Source organism: Maylandia zebra, linkage group LG4 (genome assembly GCF_041146795.1).
Source record: "Maylandia zebra isolate NMK-2024a linkage group LG4, Mzebra_GT3a, whole genome shotgun sequence".
Lineage (NCBI taxonomy): Eukaryota > Metazoa > Chordata > Actinopteri > Cichliformes > Cichlidae > Maylandia > Maylandia zebra.
In genome coordinates, this window is record NC_135170.1 from 5,719,045 (window position 1) to 5,743,699 (window position 24,655).

General features: G+C 40.4%; 2 protein-coding genes across 4 annotated transcripts in view; one reads left to right on the plus strand and one right to left on the minus strand.

Moving 5' to 3' along the window:
* The window catches only part of LOC105941471 (beta-1,4 N-acetylgalactosaminyltransferase 2), a 49,573-nt gene extending 31,162 nt beyond the window's left edge, over positions 1 to 18,411 (minus strand). The window contains exons 1-6 of one of the 3 annotated variants that reach the window (XM_024802132.2): positions 18,269 to 18,411; positions 6,695 to 6,834; positions 5,266 to 5,436; positions 4,998 to 5,104; positions 4,124 to 4,161; positions 2,574 to 2,640 (exon numbers count right to left, since the gene is read on the minus strand). In XM_024802132.2, the coding sequence (XP_024657900.2) occupies positions 2,574 to 2,640; positions 4,124 to 4,161; positions 4,998 to 5,104; positions 5,266 to 5,436; positions 6,695 to 6,834 (523 nt within the window). In that variant the 5' untranslated portion in view covers positions 18,269 to 18,411. Of the gene's footprint in view, positions 1 to 2,573; positions 2,641 to 4,123; positions 4,162 to 4,997; positions 5,105 to 5,265; positions 5,437 to 6,694; positions 6,835 to 13,471; positions 13,795 to 17,416; positions 17,485 to 18,268 lie in introns of those variants that run through there. The other 2 variants (XM_076882899.1, XM_076882898.1) reach the window with 2 other exon arrangements.
* LOC143418305 (uncharacterized) lies at positions 16,995 to 23,310 on the plus strand. Its single transcript, XM_076882900.1, has 6 exons — positions 16,995 to 17,079; positions 21,283 to 21,495; positions 21,739 to 21,874; positions 22,074 to 22,567; positions 22,749 to 23,055; positions 23,167 to 23,310. The coding sequence occupies exons 1-5, from the start codon at positions 17,039 to 17,041 to the stop codon at positions 22,795 to 22,797; spliced, it is 933 nt and encodes a 310-aa protein (XP_076739015.1). The 5' UTR covers positions 16,995 to 17,038; the 3' UTR covers positions 22,798 to 23,055; positions 23,167 to 23,310.
* Positions 23,311 to 24,655: the final 1,345 nt, after the last annotated feature.

Genomic DNA, 24,655 nt, shown 5'->3' on the forward strand with positions numbered 1-24,655 from the left:
TCTGGTTTTAGCAAATAATTTATATACATTTAGAAAAAGAAAAAGTTCTTCTTCCATGGTCTCAATGAACTCCACCCCTACATTTTTGAATCAGCCACATAAGACCCACAACTGTACTTTGCTTAGCCTGCAACCTGTCAGTTGCCTCTGGAGTCCCACAGGCTCTACAAGCCGCAGCCCCTTGTTGCCAATTTAGAAATGCAGCACATGATCCACTCAGATTCACTGTTCCCAGCCTCCCTCAGAGTGCAGTTGAGGTGTGATGGGGCGTGGTTCGTGGCACACTGCGGTGGAGGAAAACACACCTGAGCTGCATGAGATCATCACGCCTCTCTCCATAAAAGAGTGAACTGGGGCCTGAGTGTTGTTATTGTGTATGTGTGGCTGGCAGGTGAAAAGCTGCAGCCAAGTGTAAAACAAACGCCAACAGAATAAAGAAGTGTTTGAAAGTGTGACAATGTGGTAGGATCTGCCATGCGTCTTCTACAGCTATTACTTCCAGGCTTTACTACTGCAATTCATTATTATCAGGATGTCCAAAAAACTCGCTGAAAAGCCTTCAGTTAATCCAAAATGCTGCAGCAAGAGTCCTGACAGGGACTAGAAAAAGAGAGCATATTTCTCCTGTTTTGGCTTCCCTTCATTGGCTTCCTGTTAAAACCAGAATTGAATTCAAAATCCTGCTCCTCACATACAAGGTCTTAAATAATCAGGCCTCATCTTATCTTAATGACCTTGTAGTACCATATCACCCTATTAGAGCACTTCGCTCTCGCTCTGCAGGCCTACTTGTTGTTCCTAGAGTATTTAAAAGTAGAATGGGAGGGAGAGCCTTCAGTTTTCAGGCCCCTCTTCTGTGGAACCAGCTTCCAGTTTGGATTCAGGAGACAGACACTATCTCTACTTTCAAGATTAGGCTTTCCTTTTTGCTAAAGCATATAGTTAGGGCTGGACCAGGTGACCCTGAATCCTCCCTTAGTTATGCTGCAATAGACGTAGGCTGCCGGGGGATTCCCATGATGCATTGAGTTTTTCCTTTCCAGTCACCTTTCTCACTCACTATGTGTTAACAGACCTCTCTGCATTGAATCATATCTGTTATTAATCTCTGTCTCTCTTCCACAGCATGTCTTTTATCCTGTCTTCTTTCTCTCACCCTGAAAAGGATAAGCGGAAGCGAATGAATGGAAAAAAAAATGGAATAAATTAAATTACAGTGGGAATTGAAGATGGCCCCTGCCTGCAGCATACCCTCACCAGGTCTGTCCAGAATTTTCTGCCACAACTGATCACCAGGTGGTGATCAACTAGCGGCGCATCTCATCTCTGCACATGAGTGTCCATGACTTATGGCTGCAGATTTGATAATACGATTACAAAACTGACCATCAACCTTCTACATAGTGTTCTGGTGCCACATTCACTTATGAATACCCTCAATCGTGGTGTTATGTTGTCGTTAACACTGAAGTCCAGTAACAGAACTCCATTCAGATATAACAGCCTATTCCTCCCTATGACACCTCTCCAGGTCCCGCTATCATTGCCCATGTGAAGTTATGGAGTAGAACAATGGAATCCCCAGATGGCACACTTCCCAGCACTCCAACAAATGACCCCAAGAAGGCTGAGCACTCTGAAGTGTCATTTGGCACACAGACAAATGATAGTCAGGACCTTTTCCCCAACCCAAAGGCATAGAGAAGCAACTTCTCATTCATTGGAGAAAATCTCAATGTCTGGAAAGAAAACTTGTTGGAGGGTGGAGGATTCAAGTATACTCCCACCATGGTGGTAGTTGGACCCATGTAGCTTCTTTGGTCTGAGGCCTGCTAGCCTCCACGGGAAAAGCCCTGGCCATCAGGTGTGGCTAGAGAAATTGAACTCAGAACCTTGAGTCTTACACTCCAGGCCACTAAACTAAACCCAGTCATATTCCAAGAACACTGAACAAGAGGGGCGCTGCTGCAACAGCTGTGACCGGTACATACTGGGCCTGTAAGGCTACTCAGTCCTCTCAGTTTAGCTGGGGTACTGGGGTATTTAGAAATTAGAGGCAATTAGAACTGGGGGAGTCCCCTCACCTACTAGCTCCTTCCAAGCTCTGCACTGAAGTAATACTCATATGATCAAACTTCCTGTATTCGGGTGCTGGTCCCACAGATCAACAAGTGCAATCCCCTTAGTTCTGACTACCTTTCCTCTCTTTGTTACCATTCAAATAAACTTCTCCAGTTTGAATGATATTCCAATGTAATTGCTGTAGACGCTGTACTGGTATGGATCAGTGTATCAATGTCTTGTTCACTCTTGGCATATAGTTTACCTTACACCTAGCTTTTACTAGTCTTCCGCTGCTCAAATTTTCATCCAAAATAATTATATAAATATTAGCATTTTCTGTACAGTGTTCATCCTTCTATTGGGGACACAGGAACAAAAAACAATGAAACAAAGAGAAAAAAAGCAAGCTAATAATATTCAATAATTAAAAATAACAAAAGAAAAAACCCAAACCAATGTTAATTTGGTACCAGTGTATATATAAATTTACCTTTGACTTGGAAACTCACCTTGAACAGTGGCCTCTGCAGTTGGAGTTTCTGTGGTTAGGACACCATTTGACACAGTTAAGAAAACCTAGAATAGAAACACATGAATAAACTAAAAAGCACTCTGAGTAATTTTAGCAATACCAATACTACTACCACCTCCACAAAACTGCACCACCACTCAAGCTGTCTTTTTAAACCAGAAGAAAGCTTTAAAGTGAGACGGAAACTGAGAACCTGATGCAAATACATATTTTTCAGCGTTCCTATAGTTTTATAGCATTCAGTGCATATCAGGTGCACTACACAGCCCAAAGGGTGTGTGGTCTGTCTTGTTAGATTGCAAAATAGTGGGAAACGCAAGTACGCACAGCTTCTTCAACTGAGGACAGTTTGAATTATATTGTGAAATCCACTGTCCTGCAAGCATAGGTTTCAGTGCGTGAATCTTAAAAGTAAAAATTTAGGAATATGAAATAAACCTGCCACCCCAACTTATGTAGAGATTGCAAGAGGGTGCTTTTAGACAAATGTCAAAGGCTAATAAAGTTAAAATCTATCATGTGAGCTTGTGCTGTTTGAGAAATTTCAAAATCAACTACCAAAAGGGGCTGTAATTGATAATTGGCAGCTATTATTGTAGTGGTCAGACTACACACGTAAGACTAGAACCTCATGGAAGAAAATTTATAAAAGCTTGTCGTCCTTTTGGTCATTGCTGTTTCAATGTACTGCTAGACTGATTTTATACATAAAAAACTGTACTAAATGATATCTCCATGCCCTGTTCCAGGTTCAAAATTGAGCCTATTTCTCTGGTCAATGTACAATAATGTCCTTCATTATTTCTTCTGGTCTAGTCTCAAGGCCAATGAACTAACAACTATAACAAGTATCTGTTGCTCATGTGATACATATCGTATCACAAATCAGGTGATTCCTGCTGTTTTTTTGAAAACTGCCACGTCAGCTAAAAAATGGGTGGAGTGCCCACTCTGGGTGACAACAAATTGTGGCAGGATCAGCCTGATATTATTTGTATCCCATACTGACTATGCAGATTGTATACCAAGCCTTGTTTGCCACACATGAATGCAATAATACATTTTTTGACAGTTGGTATATAGTATATAATTCTCTTGGCATAAAAATGAGAAAATGTGAACTTAAATTCAGAATATGATACTGGCTCTCAAAATCAAAGCATTTTCAGTAGCAAGCTCTATAAAATCCCAAGGTCACCCAATATGGCTGCTGTACATTGATTAAAAAATCATGTCAAAGAAGAAAGAAGTATAATTGCTTGTAATATTTACAAAAATCCCCAGATTTGTACATCAAAATTAGTGACAGTCTCAGAGGTGATCAGAGACAATTAATTATGTTTAACTTTTCAGTACAATTTAATTGTTTTGAACATCATTGCCTTTTATAAAATAAAATAAGCATACACATCTTTGAACTTTACAAACATTCAGCAGCCAACTTTTATAAACCAGCCAACCTCTACCATTCAGTCAGGCAGATCTGGGTGAGATCTGCCTGTTTCTAATCTGTGATATCAGACCAACCTTATAGCTCGTTCCTTCTTCAGCATGCAGAGCTAAACCTGAAATAAAAACTACCTTCAGTGTCACTTAGTCCTTCTACTCAAATACACATATTCACATCATCTTTTCACTTTACACCAGTGTTGCAAGGTGAGTTCTTGAGGAAACCTCAGCTATCTTTCACTCAGTTTTTTATACGTTTTAAAATATTACGGTTTTTGTGCAATTTTTTGTCCCATTAACATGATTGGGACCACACTACAAGTGTGGTTGCTGGTTTAGCTCGCTGGGGTGAGCTGTGTTTTAGCTAACTGAGATAAGCAGGCGTTCTGAGAGCGGGAGGCGTGAATTCCAGTCTTTCTCGTGGTAACATTTTTTTCAGCAGACAGTGCAGTTTCTTCTGCACACCGGTTTGGCTTGCTGGCATGAGCACCGTTGTAGCTCACTGAGATGAGCAGGCACCCTGACAACGGGGGGCGTAGGTTTGACTATCTGTGGCCTTTCAGCTTTTTTACCTCTTTTCAGCAGATAGTCCTGCTTCTTCAGCAGTTTTTCAAAGACCATTTCCACTACATGGCATTCACCTGCCATTTTCACAGGAAATGTAGCTTTTTCTAGCTGTTTTTTAAATGACTTAAGTTTACCTAGTCAATTGACTCTGAATCACCAAATAACTACTTCTTTGCAGATGTATTTGTTCAGTGCTGTTTTTGATCTGACTACTGACAGCTTACTTTTATAAAAACTACTATGATCACTTTCATGTTAACCTTATGTTCATAAACAATTGTGAACCATGGCCTTGTTGCCTTCCTATTCTATTTGTATTTATATTTTTATAGGAACATAAAAACTAAAACATTGGTGACCGAAGCATATGTTGAGCTTAACATACCTGGTATCGCAGTTGCAGTCAAGGGTCGTATTATAACGCCCTGGATAGGATACTGCAGAGGAGAGTTAGGCAAAGCAAAAAGTAGCTTGGATAGTATTGAATTAGTCCTGTTGAAGAGATGGATTTGGAAAAAATTAAACAAAATAATTTTGAATGCTCAGTATGACACCCCCCCCCCCCCACACACACACACATTTTAATTCATTTATTACTGCACTGTAAGTCTAACAGTTCACGGAAAGCTCGCACCCATACATCCATCTTCTACCTGGCTTTGTATTGCTGGAACTCTTTAGCTCGTCGCTGCATTAATTCCTCATACTGGTCTTTTGGGATTTGGTCTTTGAGAACTGTAAAGCCATCAGGACAGGTGCATGGACCAGGTAAGCGATGTTGTGTGGGCAAAGATGACTTATAATTTAGAGATCCTGAAGGGTCCCTGTAATATGGAAGTCCTGAAGAGTCACAATTCAACATCAACATTTAAATGAACTACTACAGTCAAGTATAAAAGAAAGTATGTCCTTATATGATGTGATCCTTATGGCAGCCTCAGCATGGCCATCCTAGTCATCATTAGATTCCTCCTCATCAGTCATTTCTTGGTCTAGATTGCATGGATTATATTCTGATGCAGACAATTTCTCCTCTAATGCATCCCCACCGTCAGTTTCCTGGCATCTCTCGTCCTCACCAGTGTAGTGATCAAATAAGTAGTAAAGAGCCTCACTTAGGTTATATATCACCTTGTCATGGTGCTGACACCCACTGACCTCTGAGCAAGGCCTCAAAAAAGCATTTTACACCAAATCTACGAGAAAAGTTCAATGATACAATGATGCTGCCAACAGAGGAGTTGTTGGCATGGAAGTGAGGCTCTATTGTGCAAACATTTCCAGTGTAGTTGCTAGGGAACCCAGTGTGTGCGTGTGTGTGTGTGTTTATGGCCATCTGACAAAAGAGGATGTACCTGAACTCAGTTATTTACACTTATTGTTGTCTCCACTATTAATTTCTAGTGATTGGTCATTGTTGACCGGAAACAGTAAATATGCAGTGTTGAATAAAATGAATTAGTGATCATTCTTAAATCTCCCAGAAAATTTCTGAACATATATGCAGTGCCCTCTATAATGATTGTGACAAAGACACTATCAAATAATCAATACATAATTGACGTGCAGACTTTCAGCTTCTTGGGGCGATCGTGGCTCAAGAGTTGGGAGTTTGCCTTGTAATCGGAAGGTTGTCGGTTCAAGCCCCGGCTTGGACAGTCTCGTCGTTGTGTCCTTGGCCAAGACACTTGACCCGTTGCCTACTGGTGGTGGTCAGAGGGCCCGGTGGTGCCAGTGTCCGGCAGCCTCGCCTCTGTCAGTGCGCCCCAGGGTGGCTGTGGCTACAATGTAGCTGCCATCACCAGTGTGTGTGAATGGGTGGATGACTGGATATGTGAAGCGCTTTGGGGTCCTTAGGGACTAGTAAAGAGCTATATAAATACAGGCCATTTACCATTCTTTTCAAAGGGTCTTACAAATATTGTGCACGGGTCACTTTCAGCACTGTTTTAGCTACATCACTTTATCCTTCTCACTCAGTTGCTTCAGTCTATCTGCCATGAAAAGAAAAATGTATAACATACAAGTTTGAAGAGGACAGTTTGTCCACACACACAAACACACGATACAGGAATAATTTACCTTTGTTTTGATGTTGGAAGATTGTTGTTGGGTAGCTCATTTGCCCATTTACACGAATTCCCCATATAGAATGCAAACATGATGAACAGCACACCAACAACAGCAAATGCAAAAAGCTTTGCGTTTGTATAGATATACATCTGTTAATACACAGAAATACACATTACAGTTGGTTAATTAGCAAAGGCAAAATCTTTAACATCTAAATAGTTAAACTTCACAAATGGACATATCAGTCATATAAAATCTGTTATGTCTTGACTAGAGATGGCACGATACCACTTTTTTATGTCCGATACCGATACCGATATCATAAATTTGGATATCTGCCGATACCGATATGAATCCGATATAGTGTTTTTTAATCAACAAAACTGTTTTTAAAATATCTTTCTGCATTTTGTATAAGTTCATACTCAAGTTTAAAACAACAACTACACTAAAGCTATTCTGTTATACCTGTATGCAAAAAAAAATATTTCATAGTTCAGCAATACTGATCAATCTAATAAACTTAAACCTACACCATCCTCCCTATTCTGGTATTTTAAAGAGTACTTAGCATAAATATTAAGCAACCTAACTAATAGGGTTCCAACTCCCAGCAACAACAAAAATAAATAAATAAAAAATAGGGAACCACCCCTCACGCTCCACCTCATGATGCTTAATCGACGTAATCAACCTTAATTTGATGCAGTGTGAAAAAAAATACACAGAAATCAATTATTTTTCAAGAAATATTAAATAGATTCAACATCTTTCTTCAACAAAATTGCAGACTGCACAGATGGTACCTTCCCAAAGGAAAAAGTACTATAGCTTACTAGGGTATATTAGACTTAACAGTTACTATATACAGTAATGGACTTCTATACATTTTACATCAGATTAAAACTTTGGGTGTAAGATTCAGATAAATATTAAATAATTAAAAGCTCGACATTTTAAATGAGAATAAGAAAGAAAAGTATGTCTTTGTGCCCCCTTTTCCCTGTTAATGCCCTATCGGCCCCCCTGGCTAAACTTTGCTAGATCCGCCCCTGCACAGTTACCAGCCGTCAGCTACGTAGAAAAAGATCCTCGAGTAGAAAGTAATAATAAATAAATTCTAACAACAGCTTATAGAGCTTAAACGTGCTGCTGTTGTTCAGCCGCTGGTTTCCTCTTTCTGGTGCAAAGTGGGCCAAAAGCAAACAAGAGACACGGACTCGCGACAGAAAAGCCGATCAGCTGATCATTAAGCAGTTTCATGATTGAAGTAGCAGCAAGAGAGAGAGAGAGGCAGTCGCTCGTTAAGCTTAACGCAGGAATGCTTTACAAACATTCAGAGATGGACTTACACACTTGCTTTACTTCTCTCGGGGATAACTTTGTCGGAGATGAAATGCCGGGTTGCTAGCGAAGCTCCACATGCTATCCAGACCACCCACAGGTCCGGCATGCCACAGCCGCTCTATCACGTGATGCATACTGCTCCAACGTGCTAACGTTCTGAGGTGAGTTACGGCGTGTTGCAAGTTTTGTGAGGTGCTTTCGTGATATTTAATGGATCGGATTACATTTTTTATTTTTCTCCGATATCCGATCCAGTAATTTAGGTCAGTATCGGACCGATACCGATACGTAATATCGGATCGGTCCATCTCTAGTCTTGACTCACATCTTAGATATGACCGAACATGTATAAAATTAACATGAAAAATGGCTTTCTTTTAAAAAATGTTTCCTTTGCGTCTGTAAAAAAGTCCATCCTCCATCTCTCAGTTGAAGCTTTCGGTGTAATTGCCAAAAAGGAATTTTCAGTATTTGCCAAAAAAATTTAAGCTGTTGTAAATGACTTGTTGACATTTAGATGTCCTTTATTTATTTGGTTGAACAGTCTCATTTACATTAGAATTGTTTTTTAGTTTTTTGTTTTTGAAGAGTGAGCTGGCCAAGAGGGCAGCAGAAATTGAAATAAGAATAATATAGCAGCAGCAGTGATCAGGGGTGGGTTTTGATTATCGATTTATCGATTAAAATCGATTCTAGCATGGATAACGTGATATTGATTCATTAAAATCCTGAACCGATTTTTTTAATATAAATTTAATTTGCCTGAAAAGCCAGAATCTCAGGTTAAACCTCACAAAATGTCAACAACCACCAAACAGCTAAAACAGTAAATGAGAGCAGGTACGCGGATTCTGCACAAAAACACAAAGCGCGGACCCGCCGACGCATCAGAATCAGTGAGATGTCGCCTTTCTCACCCGACGGCACGAGCATGTCGTCGGGGCTGAAAGCCGACAGCTCGCTGATTCTGATGTTTCAGCAGGTCTGCGCTTTGTGTTTGTGTATTTTTTGCGCTAGATTCTGAGCTGCAGGTTTTATCTCTCTCCAACCAAAATTCAATGAAACAGCAGCAAATGAAGCAGCAAACTACGCTTCACATTTGATAAACATCGTCATGAATTCCCTCTTACTTTTCCTGTTTTACTTCCACCATGATAAAATCACACTTCATGCACAGCTCTCTCTCTCTCTCCCCCCCCAGTGTACTTCAAGAACAGTTTCCCAATCTAAAAATCTGTTTTCTTCATTATTCACTTGCGCACAAGTCTACCGTTGTTTACAGCGCTGTCGGCCACTGTTTTTTTTCCTTTTAAGTACTTTCGAAAAGAAAGCCTCATTTCCGCTGTTTAATAAGCTACTGAACAAATTTAAACTTTTTAAAATTATGCAAAATTGCAAAAAGCATGGCTGTGTCTCTAATAAAACCTCTGTAACTTTGCTCTGCTTCACTTCAGCAGCATCAGGTAATGTTCATATTTTGATTTATGGTTTTCTTTCATTTTTGATCTACTGCAGAATATTTTTATAAAATCCCAGGAAAGGAAAATTACCTTCATGTTTTTCTGTTTTATCCTCAGCTACTTTGACACAAAAGCATCTGCTGTGATGCTCACACCTTTGATAAAGTCTCGCAAGTGTCAGCTTTCTTTTTATAGATATAAAAATATGGAAATGTACTGATAAATGATCTGAATTATAATATTTCTGACTGAGGCAAAATGTCCCCGATTCAAATCGAATCGAATCGTGGATCGAATTGATTCTAGAACTCAGTGACAATACCCAGCCTTAATAACGATAGTGGCCAGAAAAGACTGAATTGAATAAAATTTAGATACAATATCATGGAATAATAAGGATTGCAACAGAAATTATTTTTTTTATTTTATATATAAGCCCTTTGTAAACCCTTTGACTACAATCTGTTTACCAATATAAGCAGAGATATTACACATGAAAAAAACAAACAATACAGAAACACTGGAAATCACATTTTGACAGTTTATCGCCTGTATCTTCAATACTTTAAGTCCTTTTGGCTGCAAAGGGGCTCATGGGATTGGAAAAGATTAGTCCATTAGTCCAGGCAGTAGATCACAATTAGCGCCATCTGCCTGTGTTCAGACAAACTGCAATTTTAAGGCACTGGATTCATCTTTGCTTTGCCTGTTTGAAAATAAATTAATTTGAACTAAAATAATTTTGTTTTTAACATTGCAAACTAGGTCTGCACAAGTAGGATCAAAATGATAATCACAATTATTTTGGAAAAATATTAATATTTTATTATTATTATTATTTAACTATGATGTAAACATAATACTGCTTTCACATCTTTATATTGGGACACACATTGCTTAAAAGAGAATAATTGTTAAACAATATATCATAATCTAACACAAAATTCAATCAACAGGCCACCAGTGTTGGGACTAACGCATTATTAAGTAACACGTTACAGTAACTACGTTATTATTGTGGTAACGAGCACGGTAACTAGTTATTATGCTAAAACCGGGAACGCGTTACTCGTTACTGGGGTTTAGATAGGCTCGTTATTCGTTACTTTGTGTGGTGGCTATCACGGAGCTTCCACAGATTCAATAACATTAGCAAGTGGTGGAGGCCAGCAGGTGGATGAAGGAAAAGGGAGGCAAGAGGAGAGACCCGAAGCGGCTGCTAGTCCGAGAGTGTCAGGTGAACTGAACTTCAGGTAAGAAGTTATGACCTGCAGTCCATCTGAGTCAGATATGAACCAAGTTTAGGTGGAGTTTATTTTCGTTATGCTGACTTTTTCGTGCTGGGTGCTAGCTAGCATGATGGAGTTTCTATACAGCTGGGTGGTGCTATGTTACTGATGTTGAACTTTATTTTGTTCATAAGGTTAATTATTAGAGTTGCCAACCGTCCTGTAAAAAACGGAATCGTCTCGTATTCAGAGAAAATATCATGCGTTTCGTATTGAGGTGAAAAGGAATACAGTTTGTCCCGGACTTCAGCTACAATGAAAAAGACACAAAGATGGATTTATTCTGTGTTTACATTGCACAGCTGCCTCTTCTACTCTCATCCTCTCCCCCTCCCTCTCCTGTTTCTACTTCAATCATGAAACTGATCAATGATCAGCTGATCGGCTTTTCTCTCTTGTTTATTTATCACCCACTTTGCGCCAGAAAGAGGAAACCAGTGGATGTCCTGCTAAACAACAGCGGCACGTTTAAGCTGATCAGCTGTTGTTAGAATTTATTTAATATTAATTTCTAGTATCAGCTGATGTTTGCTGGAGCCACAGCTGTAAACCTGCTGGTCATGATATCGGTTTGGTTATCTGGTGAGAGGGAAACATGAAGATGAAACCAGGAGATGTCCTTACTGAATCATCAGAGCTGTGATGGAGAAACAGGTTTACCTTTTAGTTAACATGAATGAGTTGAAGGGAAGTTATGAACTGTTTCTGAGAGACAAATAACACCAGGATCCTTTTCTAAGTAGCTGACAGCTGGTAACTGTGCAGGGGCGGGTCTAGCAAAGTGCTGCCAGGGGTCAATGTAGGGCATTAAAAGGGAAAGAGGGACACAAGGAAATACTTTCTTATTCTCATTTAAAATGTCTCACTTTTAAAAAAATAATTATCTGAGTCTTGCAACAAACAATTGATAGATTGATACATATATACCATCAGAACAGTGTACATCACTGTCACAACAGTGTTTATTTTCATTCATAGGCTTTATGATTTTTCCTATAATGGTGGGCCAGTCTCTAGTCAAAATGCCCGGGACGATTTTTTTGTCCCAGTCCAGCTCTGTATGCAGCTCATCTGCAGTCTGGTGTTACCTACATCTTCCTATTCAGAAGGCAGAATTTCTGAGTTCTGAGTACAATCGAAAGCACCACGACTGCAGTTTTTGTGTTGGATGTAAAAAGCAGGCTAGGATAGAATCAGGCGTGGGATTTCCCTCGTGGAAATATGCACATTATTTTTTCCTTTCTATTGGTAGGTGGCACAGTGCACTTGTGGCAAGTAAGCAAGCTAGAAGGCAATCTTGCTGGGTATCCAGTTACGGAAGCAACACATTAACAAGAGAATTCTGAGTAAAACCAAAGTTACTCTCCCTAGTAACTAGTTACTCTGAAAGTAACTTGAAGTAACTGAGTTACTTTTGATAGAAGTAACTAGTAATGTAACTAAGTTACTAATTTAAAGTAACTTACCCAACACTGCAGGCCACTGCTTGCACTCTGCAGTCCTTATTATCAAAACCAAGTTTATCACAAAACCATAGTGATAAACTTGATCAGCTTGGAGGGGGAGCAAATTTACAAAGACAATACATTCCTAAAATCATTCCTAAATTAATCCTAATAAATTACAAGTCTTTGCAGATTAATAAAAAAGTTTATTCACTTGGTGTACTTAAGTGTAAGTGACTTAGACTTTACTCTGCAGCAACGCCATTCTCCCTTTTAAGCCTGAGCACAAGTGCAGCCATAAGAGCAAATTCATAAAATCTATCATCGCTTCCTGGGAACTACTTAGAATAGTTTGCTTCCCTACAAACAGCAAACAGTAGTGCTTAAAAACTTTTTTTGTTAGCATATGTATTCACGTCAGTGTATGACACATGTCATCAATCTATTATTTATTTTCCATGAATCACCTTGGCACAGGTGTCTCACTGTAGTTTAGGTATGTGGATGGATGAACTGGTTCTTATATAGCCCTTTTCTACTCTTCTGAGCACTCAAAGCGCTTTACACATTCACCCATTCACACAAGCACATTTTTAGTGCTTTCTAACTAGCATTCACACACACATTCACACTCCGATGAATGCATCCGGGAGCAATCTTGCCCAAGGATTAGAAATAAGCTAGACAAGCTAGACAAGAAGCCCTGATAAATAGGGATGGGTATCGAAAACCGGTTCTTGTTGAGAACCGGTTCCCACTTCAACTGGTGGTGGTGGTGGGGTCCCGGGCTCTGTGGGGCTGGGCGGCGCTGCTATGATGGGCCTCAGTCCAGATGGGCCTGGGCCCCCTTTCCCTGGCGGGTTGCAGAGTATGGGGGTGCCTACTTGGGTCAGTGGGGGAGCTGGCCCCAGGGAGGGGTCACTTGCCCCTCCCTTCCTTCCCTCCTCATCTCCAGCTGCCTCCCTCTTCCCGCTCCACCACAATCACCCACACATGCAGGGCCCTGGGGTAAAGGTGTGTCACCAGGGTGCAGAGGAGGCTACCCCCCCCCTCTGTCCCCTTCTGGCTGCCTGTGCCTCAATTTTATCTCACAACTTAGACATTCACATTACTCACACTCTCATAACACATACATATAGGACCTTGGGGGTGGGCACGATACACGGAATACAAAAGACCATCAGGGCGTACAATCTCACCCCTGGCGTCATTGCCCACCTCTATCAGGGAGAGCTATGCGCTTACCTGCTGCTCTCTGGCAGGTAGCTCCATGCCCTCCTGGATTTTAAATGCACCTTAGAACACACATGCATCAACACTACATATGAGCGGGCGGAGGGAGGTTTGGAGTCTTCTCACACCCCCCGTTCTCTGCGGCCTGCTGGAGCGGGGGGGCTAGGAGGAGGAGTTTGCCGTCCGACTGGGGTTTGGAATGTGGGCCCTCCCTGCTGCTGCGGAGTCTGTTTCTCCCCACCTAAGGGAAAAGGGTAACACCACCTCGGCCTGGGTGCAGTTTCCCCCTCCAGGGGCAAGGGTACCTAGACCCGGGGCTTAGAGTACGCTTGGGGAGTGTGATTGTGTGTACAGTGTCTCTCTATGGAGCTTACAAACAAAAGCGCCTGGACTTCTTTAAGTTGCTTGAAGATGTTTCACCTCTCATCCGAGAAGCTTTTTCAGTTCTAAAGTCAAATGGTGAGGAGTCAAGGCTCAAATGGTCAAGGCTCAGCGGGCACCACACTATAAAGGAAAAGAAAGACAATGCAGGAAATTTCACACCTTGCTTTCAAAAACACACACTCCTCATCCTGATCCTACACAACCCACAGAAGAAAACACACCTGAAGACAGTCAGGAGCAATGGGTAAAGAACTTTTCAGCCCGGAATCTCACTGAACCTGAAAAGAGAGTATTAGCCAAAGGACTCAATTTTGCCATTTCTCCACAACAGTTGCCCATAGTGGACCTCATCACAGCCACAGAATCTGCCATACGGATTAATAAATTATCACAGACAGAAGCAGAGCAAATCAGGATGAAAGTCTCAGCCACCCTCTCCAATGCCAAAGTCCCTCCATCCAACCTCACAATACAAGAAAAGAAGGCCGTCGCTTCCCTGAGCAAAGACCACAACATCACTGTTTTACCAGCTGATAAGGGAAGATGCACCGTGGTCCTAAACACTACAGATTACCATACAAAGATCACTACTCTCCTCAGTGACAACAATACCTACGAAGCCTTAAAGCGAGACCCCACAAGCAGCTACAAAAAGAAAGTTATAGCTTGCCTTCAAGACTTTGAAAAGGACAAAATCATTGACCGCCTTACATATCACCGCCTTTACCCAGGGGATGCCATACCCTGCATTTACGAACTTCCTAAAATCCACAAGGAAGCTGTCCCACTCAGACCCATAGTCAGTAGCATAAACTCAGCAACTTATAACATTGCTAAACACCTTGCTACCATCCTTGCTCCTCTCGTGGGGAACACCCCACACCACATCAAGAACTCCACCGACTTCACCGACAAGGTCCAGAAACTTACCCTGGATCCAGATGAAACCATGGTGTCCTTTGATGTAGTCTCTCTCTTCACTTGCATACCCACCACGGAGGCCGTGGAGACTGTCAGAAAATGACTACAAGAAGACAGCTCCTTGGAGGACAGGACCAACTTCACACCCCATCAGATTTGCACACTGTTAGACCTCTGCCTCACCACTACATATTTCAAGTACAACGAAGGCTTTTACAGACAAAAACATGGCTGTGCCATGGGCTCCCCCATGTCACCTATTGTAGCCAACCTTTACATGGAGGAAGTGAAAAGGAAGGCTCTTGGCTCTTTCAAAGGAAGAGTACCCAGCCACTGGTACAGATATGTAGACGACACCTGGGTCAAAATCAAGACACAAGAAGTGGAATCCTTCACTGCGCACATTTACGCTGTGGATAAAAACATCAAGTTCACCAGGGAAGACACAAAAGACAACTGTTTGCCTTTCCTGGACTGCGCCGTGCACATTGAAGAGAACGGCAACCTCAACATCGAAGTTTACCGGAAGCCCACACACACGGACCAGTACCTCCTCTTTGACTCCCATCACCCTCTGGAACACAAACTTGGAGTAATCAGGACCCTACACCACCGGGCAGAACATGTTCCCTCTAAGCCTGAAGGAAAAAAGAAGGAACACACAAATGTAAAGGAAGCACTCAAAATGTGCGGCTATCCTAAATGGGCGTTCTTAAAGTCAACAAAGAGGCACAGAAAAGAAGACCAGACACCAGCGAGGGAGGATAAGAAGGACAGACGCAACAACATTGTCATCCCCTATGTAGCCGGTGTATCAGAAATACTTAGGAGTTTTCTCCAAGCATGACATCCCGGTGCATTTCAGACCCAGCAACACGCTAAGACAAAAACTGGTTCACCCGAAAGACAAAACGCCAAAACACAGACTTAACAATGTGGTGTATGCTGTACAGTGCAGCGAGGAATGCTCAGACCTCTACATTGGAGAGACCAAACAGCCACTTCACAAGCGCATGGCACAACACAGAAGAGCCACCTCCACAGGACAAGACTCAGCAGTCCATCTGCATCTAAAGGTCAAAGGACTGAGAACCTTCACAGAGATAAAGGACACTCTTTCGAGGATGCCAATGTCCACATTTTGGACAGAGAGGACAGATGGTTTGAAAGAGGAGTGAAAGAAGCATCTATGTCCACTGTGAGCGACCATCTTTGAACAGAGGCGGGGGTTTACGACACCAACTCTCTGCCATCTATAATCCAGTTTTGAGATCCCTTCCCAGACGCCTTAACGCCCACTCACATCCTGGGCCATCTGACCTCAGGAATTCGCATGATAAGGTGGGGCCAGGTTTCACAATGAGCTCACCCGAAACTCTGGCTGATTGGGACCCACACCCAGTTTCACACCTTGGCTCAGGCGATTAGAGGATCATCAGGGGTCCTTTTGTCCCTCTGTGGGGGGAAACTCCCACTAGGTTTATATCTGGGACTCTCCACCATTTGACCTTAGAACTGAAGAAGCTTCTCGGATGAGAGGTGAAACATCTTCAAGCAACTTAAAGAAGTCCAGACGCTTTTCTTTGCAAGCTCCTTTGACTACGATGACCTGGATGACTGAGAACCTTCCCAGACATAGTGTCTCTCTATGTCTGTCTCCACATTGGGTGAGTGTTGAGTAATTGCATATGAGAGCATGAGGGTGGGGTCACTCTGGCACAGCTGGCTGCCAGCGGAGCTCACGGGCGCGTCACTGCAACTCCCCCTGGCTTCTGCTCCGCGGCTGCTGAGTGAGCTCTCATCTGGGGCTCTCCTCAGCTCTTTCTGGGACAGTGGCGCGGCTGCCCCTCTGTTGGTCTTCCTTGGTCTCTGGATGTCTGGAGTTTTGATGTCCTCCATACCTTTTGATGTCCTCCATTCACTTGTATTTTTATTTTTTTATTATTTTTTTATTTTTTTATTCCTATTTATTCTATTTATCCCCTTTGTATATTTTATTTATATTTGTCTCTGTATTTATATATGTGTGTGTGTGTGTGTGTATATATATATATATATATATATATATATATATATATATATATATATATAACAATTCTGTAACTGTAACTTCGGTCGTTGCTGTGCTTTTTGGAAGTCGAATTTCCCAGAGGAACCCACCCGAGGGATTAATAAAGTTCTATCTTATCTTATCTTATCTTATCTCTTATCTACCTGCTTCATACCCTGGTGGACGGGGCTGTGGCTCCCCCACACCCTCTAGCAGATCATTACATGAAGGAACCTTTTAAAAACAAGCGCGTTCATGCTCACAGGTATACTCACGGGTGCTCACACACACAAACTACACCCTTTTTGGCTCCTACCTCAAAGCACACTGTGCACTGTCGATCTTGCATGCTGCACAATAATGTTTACTATTTAGTATTTACTTTTTTCTTTCTCAACAGGTGATCCAGGTGATTGATATATGTATTTTTTTTGTCTGCTTATTTTGTTGGTTTTTGTTTTTTTCCCTTCATCCCCGTCCCTCTTCTCTGCTGTTTTTCCCTCTTTCTTTCCCTCTTTTCCTCATTCAAGTCTGTCCCGTATCTAACAAGTGAAAACAAAAAATAAAATAAACAATAAAAGGTGAATCAAATAGATCATTACGGAAAGGCTGGGATGGTCCATTTGGTAAAGTAAATCCGTTGGGCATCTTTCTTCGCCTTTAGACAAGAATTCTGATGGCAAAAAAACCAAACGGGACAGGCAAAAAAAAGAAAAAGGAAGTAAGCTTGACACAACACACCTATAAGCTAGTTTTGAACAGAACATTACACACCACATACCTCCATGCTTCAGTGACTGCAAATAACATTGTATTTGCTAAAGAGGTGTGTCTTTTCTTCTTTATAGGCTTTAATCCTCTAACATCTTTTAAAAAATACTCTCCCGAGTCTCCACAGATGAGGGAAACAATAATGATCAACATAATTTACATCAACAAAACAAAAACTATTTGCAGTTTTACTTTTTTTAAGGCACACCATGATATTAAGGTTTAAAAAACTACTTTTATTATTGTGGCTGCATATTTATTGGAGAAAGACAATTCATATGAAATAAAGATCCAGGAATTTAGTTTTAAGGTGAAACCTCAGGGGAGAGCCACTCTCTCTTGCTTGCCTCAGTGATACAACTTTTTATGTGTAGAGTTAGTCAATCACCATCTTCTGAAGCTTGTTTTCACCATGTTTACGTCCCTAAATGACTGAACAGATAGGTTAAATAGCTGTCAAACAGGTGTACCTAATAAAGTATATAAATATAAATGTATGGGCTCCTTTCCCTTTTGTGCTAAAGAACAATTTTCATAATGAAACGAACTAATGAATACCACAGCGCCAGAATCAGAGAGTATCGGAAAAATTAAAATTAACATAACTTATTTATTTAATTACAAAGATATTGGGTTTTTATTCTTATGGTATGACAAAAGTATAGAAAAAGCAAATTTCCTACCTCTTCTTCCAGCTGTTTATGGAGCCACAATAATTTAAAAAAAATTATTAGCGAGTGAAGAAAAACTGTTCTTGGAAAGCTTGAACAACTTCTAACAAAATCTATGAAAGGTGCAGTGTTTTTCTTTTGAGTATCTGGTATCACAGTGGACAATAAAGCATTAGATAAAGACAGGAGGCGGAACCACTGAGCAAGGTTGGAAACAGCAGAAAAAAAGCTCAACCAACTGGTACATGCACAGATCTCCACCCTTCATTAACAGAAATAAAAACCAAACAACAAAACCAAACAAAACAAAGAGAGGTAAAAATATGTGCAAGTAAAACGCCTGCATTTAATCATAAGTTTCTCAAAGAGGGAGTGCAAGTAGGAAACTTGTCCATAGACAATTTACTGTCCATAGATTTTACACTACTTTTATTTATTTATTGTGTGGATGCCTGAATTTTTTTTTTTTGCCCATTTCTGCCATATCATCAGTGGCATCACTGATTTTCCTTGCCGGGTTGACCTGTGTTTTAGCTCAGTGAGTTGAGCATCCGTTCTCAGACTGGGAGGCCCGGGTTCAAATCCCGCTTATGGCAACATTTCTTTCAGTTAACAGTTAAACTTTTTTAACTCTCTTCAACACAAATTTCAGCTTTTTCACCCCTTTTCATTAGAATTTTAAGTTTTTTCACCACTTTTCAGCACAAATACTAGCTTTTTCAGCTGTTTTCAGCAAAAACCTCTTTTCAGCAGAAATTCTGCTGATTGAACTCTTTTCAGCAGAAATTCTACTGATTCATCTCTTTTCTGCAAAGTTTTCAGCCTTTTCACCTCCTATCAGCACAATTCTCAGCTGTTTCTGCTCATTTCAGCAAAATTGTCAGTCTCTCCACCTCTTCTTTGTGAGAATGACTTTGGCTCAGTGAGATGAATCCCACTTATGGCAACATTTCTTTCAGTTAACAGTTAAACTTTTTTAACTCTTTTCAACACTGATTCATCTCTTTTCTGCAAAGTTTTCAGCCTTTTCACCTCCTATCAGCACAATTCTGAGCTGTTTCTGCTCATTTCAGCAAAATTGTCAGTCTCTCCACCTCTTCTTTGTGAGAATGACTTTGGCTCAGTGAGATGAAAAGCGGCTTTGAGACTGGGAGGCCTGGGTCCAAATCCCACTTATGGCCCACATTTCTTTCAGTTAACAGTTAAATTTTTTTAAACTCTTTTCAACACAAATTTCAGCTTTTTCACCTCTTTTCAGCAGAATTTTCAACAAAAGCGATTGAGAACCACCAAAAGGCACTTCGGTTATGAGTCTCCAGATGAGCCCATACAAGATGCACTTAAAAAAATGGAAACCACATTTTTTAATGTGGTAGTGGATACAGCCATCTCTTCACTTGATGAGAGTGAAGAGATGGCTAGCCCGACGTCCTGGGGCTAGCGATTTTTCCAGGCTACCAAAATCTATCTCTGCCCTGCCCGTCGGGCTATCGTAGGAAGGAAAAATATATGTCTATGCTTTTGCATTCTTTCGGAAATGTAGCTGGGTAATTATGTCATTGGCATCGGTGAGCCACTGTCAATATGTGTCAATGGAAAATTGTATTTAGTAGTCAGTATAATCTTTTAGTGATATAAGTTTGCTTATGGTAGGATGCTGTTTGTAGTTATTTGTATTAGGAAATGTTTAACCATGTATACTTAGAGGCATATAATCAATTGTGTAGTGACAAGATGTGTGATCTCTAGCAGGCTGCAGGCTTGGTTCACCCCCCACATCCTGGGAGCGTGGGAGAGGTCGCACCTTGTTTTATTGTTTTAACGTAGCTATGTCTGTTTTAGTCTAAGTGCTTTAACTGCTGGACTTCCTCACCGTGCCATCTAGGGTGGGGGAGACTACCCTCTTTATGACCAAGGATGTACCTTTTGTGTTTGTATGTTATATGACCCTTTTGATCAGCAGTGACACACACACACACACACACACACCACACACACACCATACACACACACATACGCTCAAGAGTATAAATAAAGACCAGGGCAGTTCTCTCACTGGAGTCTCTTAGTGTGGAGACTGCCCTTGCTAGCAAGAACTTCTGTGTGTTTCTCTTCTCTGAGTCTTTACTGAAGAAGTGTTTTAGAACATTTTCCCTAACAATATGTGACATATTGAAATCGCGTTTGAATTTGCGCTTGTTTTTTTGCTTTCACTTTGCAATTATGTGTTATGCAACTGTGTATAGAGAGCGACAGTACTGATTGGTGATTGATGATAATTTGCGCACCAATTCCTCTGACATCGTCTTATCAATCGTTAGCTTACTATGCAAACATGACAAGTGAAATCTCCTGCAGCAAACTTAAACATGTGAGAGGTTGATCACGCAGAGAATCGCTGAGCGTTATGTGAGTGCGTGTGTAAAAGCAGCAGGATTTATATTTTAGTTCTGCTGAGCCAAATAAGACAGGTCAGGGTGAAGAAGTGACAGCCAAAGAAAAGCTTACCACAAAACGGAAAAGTTATGACAAATCAGACTATAAGGCAAAAAGAAAGTGCAGCTTTATGGTTTCATGGACAAAATAATTTCTGTGGCTGCAATGACGAGCTAAATAACCAGGGCTGCACATAAGTGGTCCGCAGGTGCGCATTCGCTGTCAAAACAAAAGACACGCACAAGATAAGAAGTTGCAACGCGTGTTTGCGTACATAGGATTTTCTGGAGGAGGACAGACATTTGTTTAGAACCCTTAAAGATGTCGAAGAAGCTCCTTTAAGCAATTACTTTGGTTTTCCTCCACCTCCAAAGAAATGTCAGAAGGAGTCCGAACCACAAAAGAAGCGCGTATTCTCGGAAAAGTATAAAAAAAAGTATATAAAATTAACCCTTATGTTTGCCTAACTACAACAATTTTGTCTATGAAAGCATTCTGTGTAGGGGTTTGGATAGTGTTCTGCTGTCTGCATCTCAGTATTATTAGTTATCACTTGCTGTTGTTTATGGTATCTAATATTTTTATTTCAGAGCTATGGCCCAGCAGCATGACCATTTCAACAAAGATGTTATACTACTTCCAACTCCATCATGGGGAGTAGTGTGCAAACAAGGTTCAAAATTACGGTTACACAAACATGGGCACATCCTCAGTGCTTTTGAATTCCAGAAGACCTGGGACAACCAAACTGTCGTGAAACACCTCAAGGAAAGCTTTGGTGAACGCATTCCAGAGGATGTCAGGTAAAATACTATTGTTTATTGTTACTGTGTGTATTCATGTAATGACTTGTACTTAAAGATAATATACCAAAGTAAAGAAGTTTAAAATATTATTCATCATTATAAAAACATATGACTATACCAGTAGAATTTAAGTCATAAAAGCATACACACAAACAGAACAATATATAATAAAATATTTAACCAATACTTAAAATATTTAACTAATTAGCAATTGCTGTTGTCCCTATTTATTTTTTGTAGCCTCGAGTTTCTAATGGCTTGTGGCAATAAGCTGGTGTCTCCAAAGCTCCAAGTTGGTCAGGAGCTGAATGGGATGCTGATCCTAAAGGTTTTTAAAACCAAAGCCCTCTATGTAAGGCCATCAAGGACACTTTTAGTAAGTTACTAAAAGAATGAAAAGTAATCATGATTTGGGAAAAAACATGTCAACAATTGGGCTTCTAGCAAAATAGAATATATTTATTTAAAACAAGTGTTTGGGAGCAATCAATATTGATATTTCTTATTTTAATCTTTTAAAGATAAGCTATAATTACTTGCTTTTGATATATGTTTTTGGTCTTTTTCTGTTGAAGAGTGAATCAGATGAAGACAAAGATCCTTCCCACATCAGCTCCAAATCAGCATTAAGCAGTTGTGCAACTGATAAGGACAGTGACAATGATTGTTTTGAAGTTGATAGTTCAAAAATCCAACAAGACATGAGCAGCCAAGTCACTACAAGGTTAAGAAGTCATGTTAAAGGTGATAACCCTGGCACTAGCAGTGATGAAGAAGATGATACTGGGACCAACTGTATTCGAAGGAGTGTTGGTAAAAGGCAACGGGCAAAGCAAGGAAGTGATGGGAACAGCATTTGTGATGAAGGCTACATGGCAAGAAGTGATGACAAACCTAGCACAAGCAGTCACAGCAGAGATTTCAATGCAAGAAGTGAAGACATCCCTGCCATGAGCGTTAAAGATGAAGATTATTCTTCATATTTAACTCTCGTGGCATCGCTTTCTGGCGATTCTTCAGATGATGAGGATTTAAATCAAGCTATAATTGCGAGCTTGGAGAATCAGATGTGAGTAACAAACATACAGAATTTGAGTTTGAGACATAATTTGGGCTTTCCAGCATTGTCAAATCAATATAAACCTTTAAAGCATTAACTCTCTATGATCAGTGTGACACTTATTCTCAAATTCTGTAACATGACTACATGGCTGATATATTTTATTTTCTGTTTTATTTTCTTTTTTTAGTGCAGAAAAAGTCCCTGTTCAAGAGATACTGCTGGAACTATCAAAATGAGCACAAAACAGCAGTGCAAATTTAATATAAATCGCTCTGCTGTGTGGGAGGGAGCCTTGCGTGGTTTTCAAAGGCTATCTTATGATCCCAACTTGATGATCTGTGTGAAATTCTCAGATGATATGGGGAAAAATGAGGAAGGGGTTGATTTAGGTGGGCCAAGGAGGGAATTCTTGAGACTATTGATGGACACCATTGCCAGGTCAGCCATGTTTGAGGGGAAAGAAAACTGCAAGAACTTGGCTCTTGACAGTACTGGTAATTACCTATTTTTCTAAGATTAATAGTGGGAACTGTTTAACTGATATTTATTTTTACAGGCAACATTACTGACAATTTTGCTTTTCCTTTTATTCTGTTGCTTTGCAGCTCTCAGAGGGGACTGGTACTACATCTCTGGGAGAGCCATTGCAGTGAGCTTGGTACATGGTGGTCCACCACCTAACTTTCTGTCACCAACAGTATTTTCCCTTCTGGTTGGAAATTCAGCAAATCCAGCCCTGGAAGACATAGCTGACCTGAAACTCTTTGAAAAAGTCCGAAAGGTCTCTATATGTTTATTTTATAAATCTTATAGTGAATTGAAAATAGTTTGTGTTCCAGTTTTCTTTTGCAGGGAATGTTTATCCGGATCAGTCTGGCCATTGCTGAATGCCAAGTTTTTATATTTTGCTGCTATATTAAACTAAGATTCAGTAGATAAGGGTAGACGAAAGAGTATATTTTCTCATTTTTTAAGCACATTGTAAACATATTAAAAAAATATGTGTAGTCATTTGACTTCCAATGTACGCGCGGGCATATTGTGATTGTGTAGACCACTGGTGGCTGGGTTCCTTCTAATAGGTTATAAGACTACTGAGTAACTTCCATAACAAGCCCTTCCTCTGCTCTTTGTGATGCTAGATATCTCAAAGTACAACCCTTGAGGACCTTGAAAAGTCAAAAGAACCTCTGCTTGATTACTTGGCCAATGCAGGATGCCTGAGGCCTATGCGTTCACTAAGAGACAGGGATCTGCTGGTACATGATATTGTCATGTTTCAGGTCATACACAGGGTTCAAGGTCCATTTCAAAGGTATTTTGGTATTCTGTGTTTTTCAGATTAATTAAAATGGTGATAAAAATCTTACCCATTAATCAAAACGGCCAGTTAATAACCTAGTATAACTGATTGTGCCAAATTGATAATATACAATTAACTTAGAAGCATGAAATTGCAGAATTATTGAATAAAATTTCTTTGTGCTGTTTATCCAGATTTTGTGAAGGTCTGAAAACTCTTGGGGTTCTCGAGAAAATGAGGAGGCATCCAGACAGTTTTCGCCCTCTGTTCTGCTATGAGCCACATATGCTGACTGCTGACCAGGTGGATGATCTTTTCAACATTCATCTATCTCCAGAAGGAAGCAACAGAAGAGCTGCTGAGGAGATGGTTGTTACCTTCTGGAGAGACTATCTCCAAGATGCAGAAGGTAATTGTCACTTTAGTGCACAATAAATAGATATAACGATTTATAGGTTAGCATTTCTGAAATCTTTATTTTAAATAGCATACTCAATAACAATAACACCACATTACCCTCTTGGTTGTAGTAACATTTTTACATAGTTCTTTGAGACTATTGAAAGATGAAAAGCATGCTCTATAGTCATTGCAATAACAGTCATTAAGATTCTTGCTTTAGATTTGTACTCACTGACAATTTATGTTGGCCAAATGAAATAACCTTTTAACACTTTTTTCCTTCTCTGTTTTATGCAGAAGAAGAATGACCTTCCAAATTACAGAAGATATTGGCCTTTGCAACTGGAGCAACTGCGGTGCCACCTATTGGCTTTTCCCCAGCACCCTCG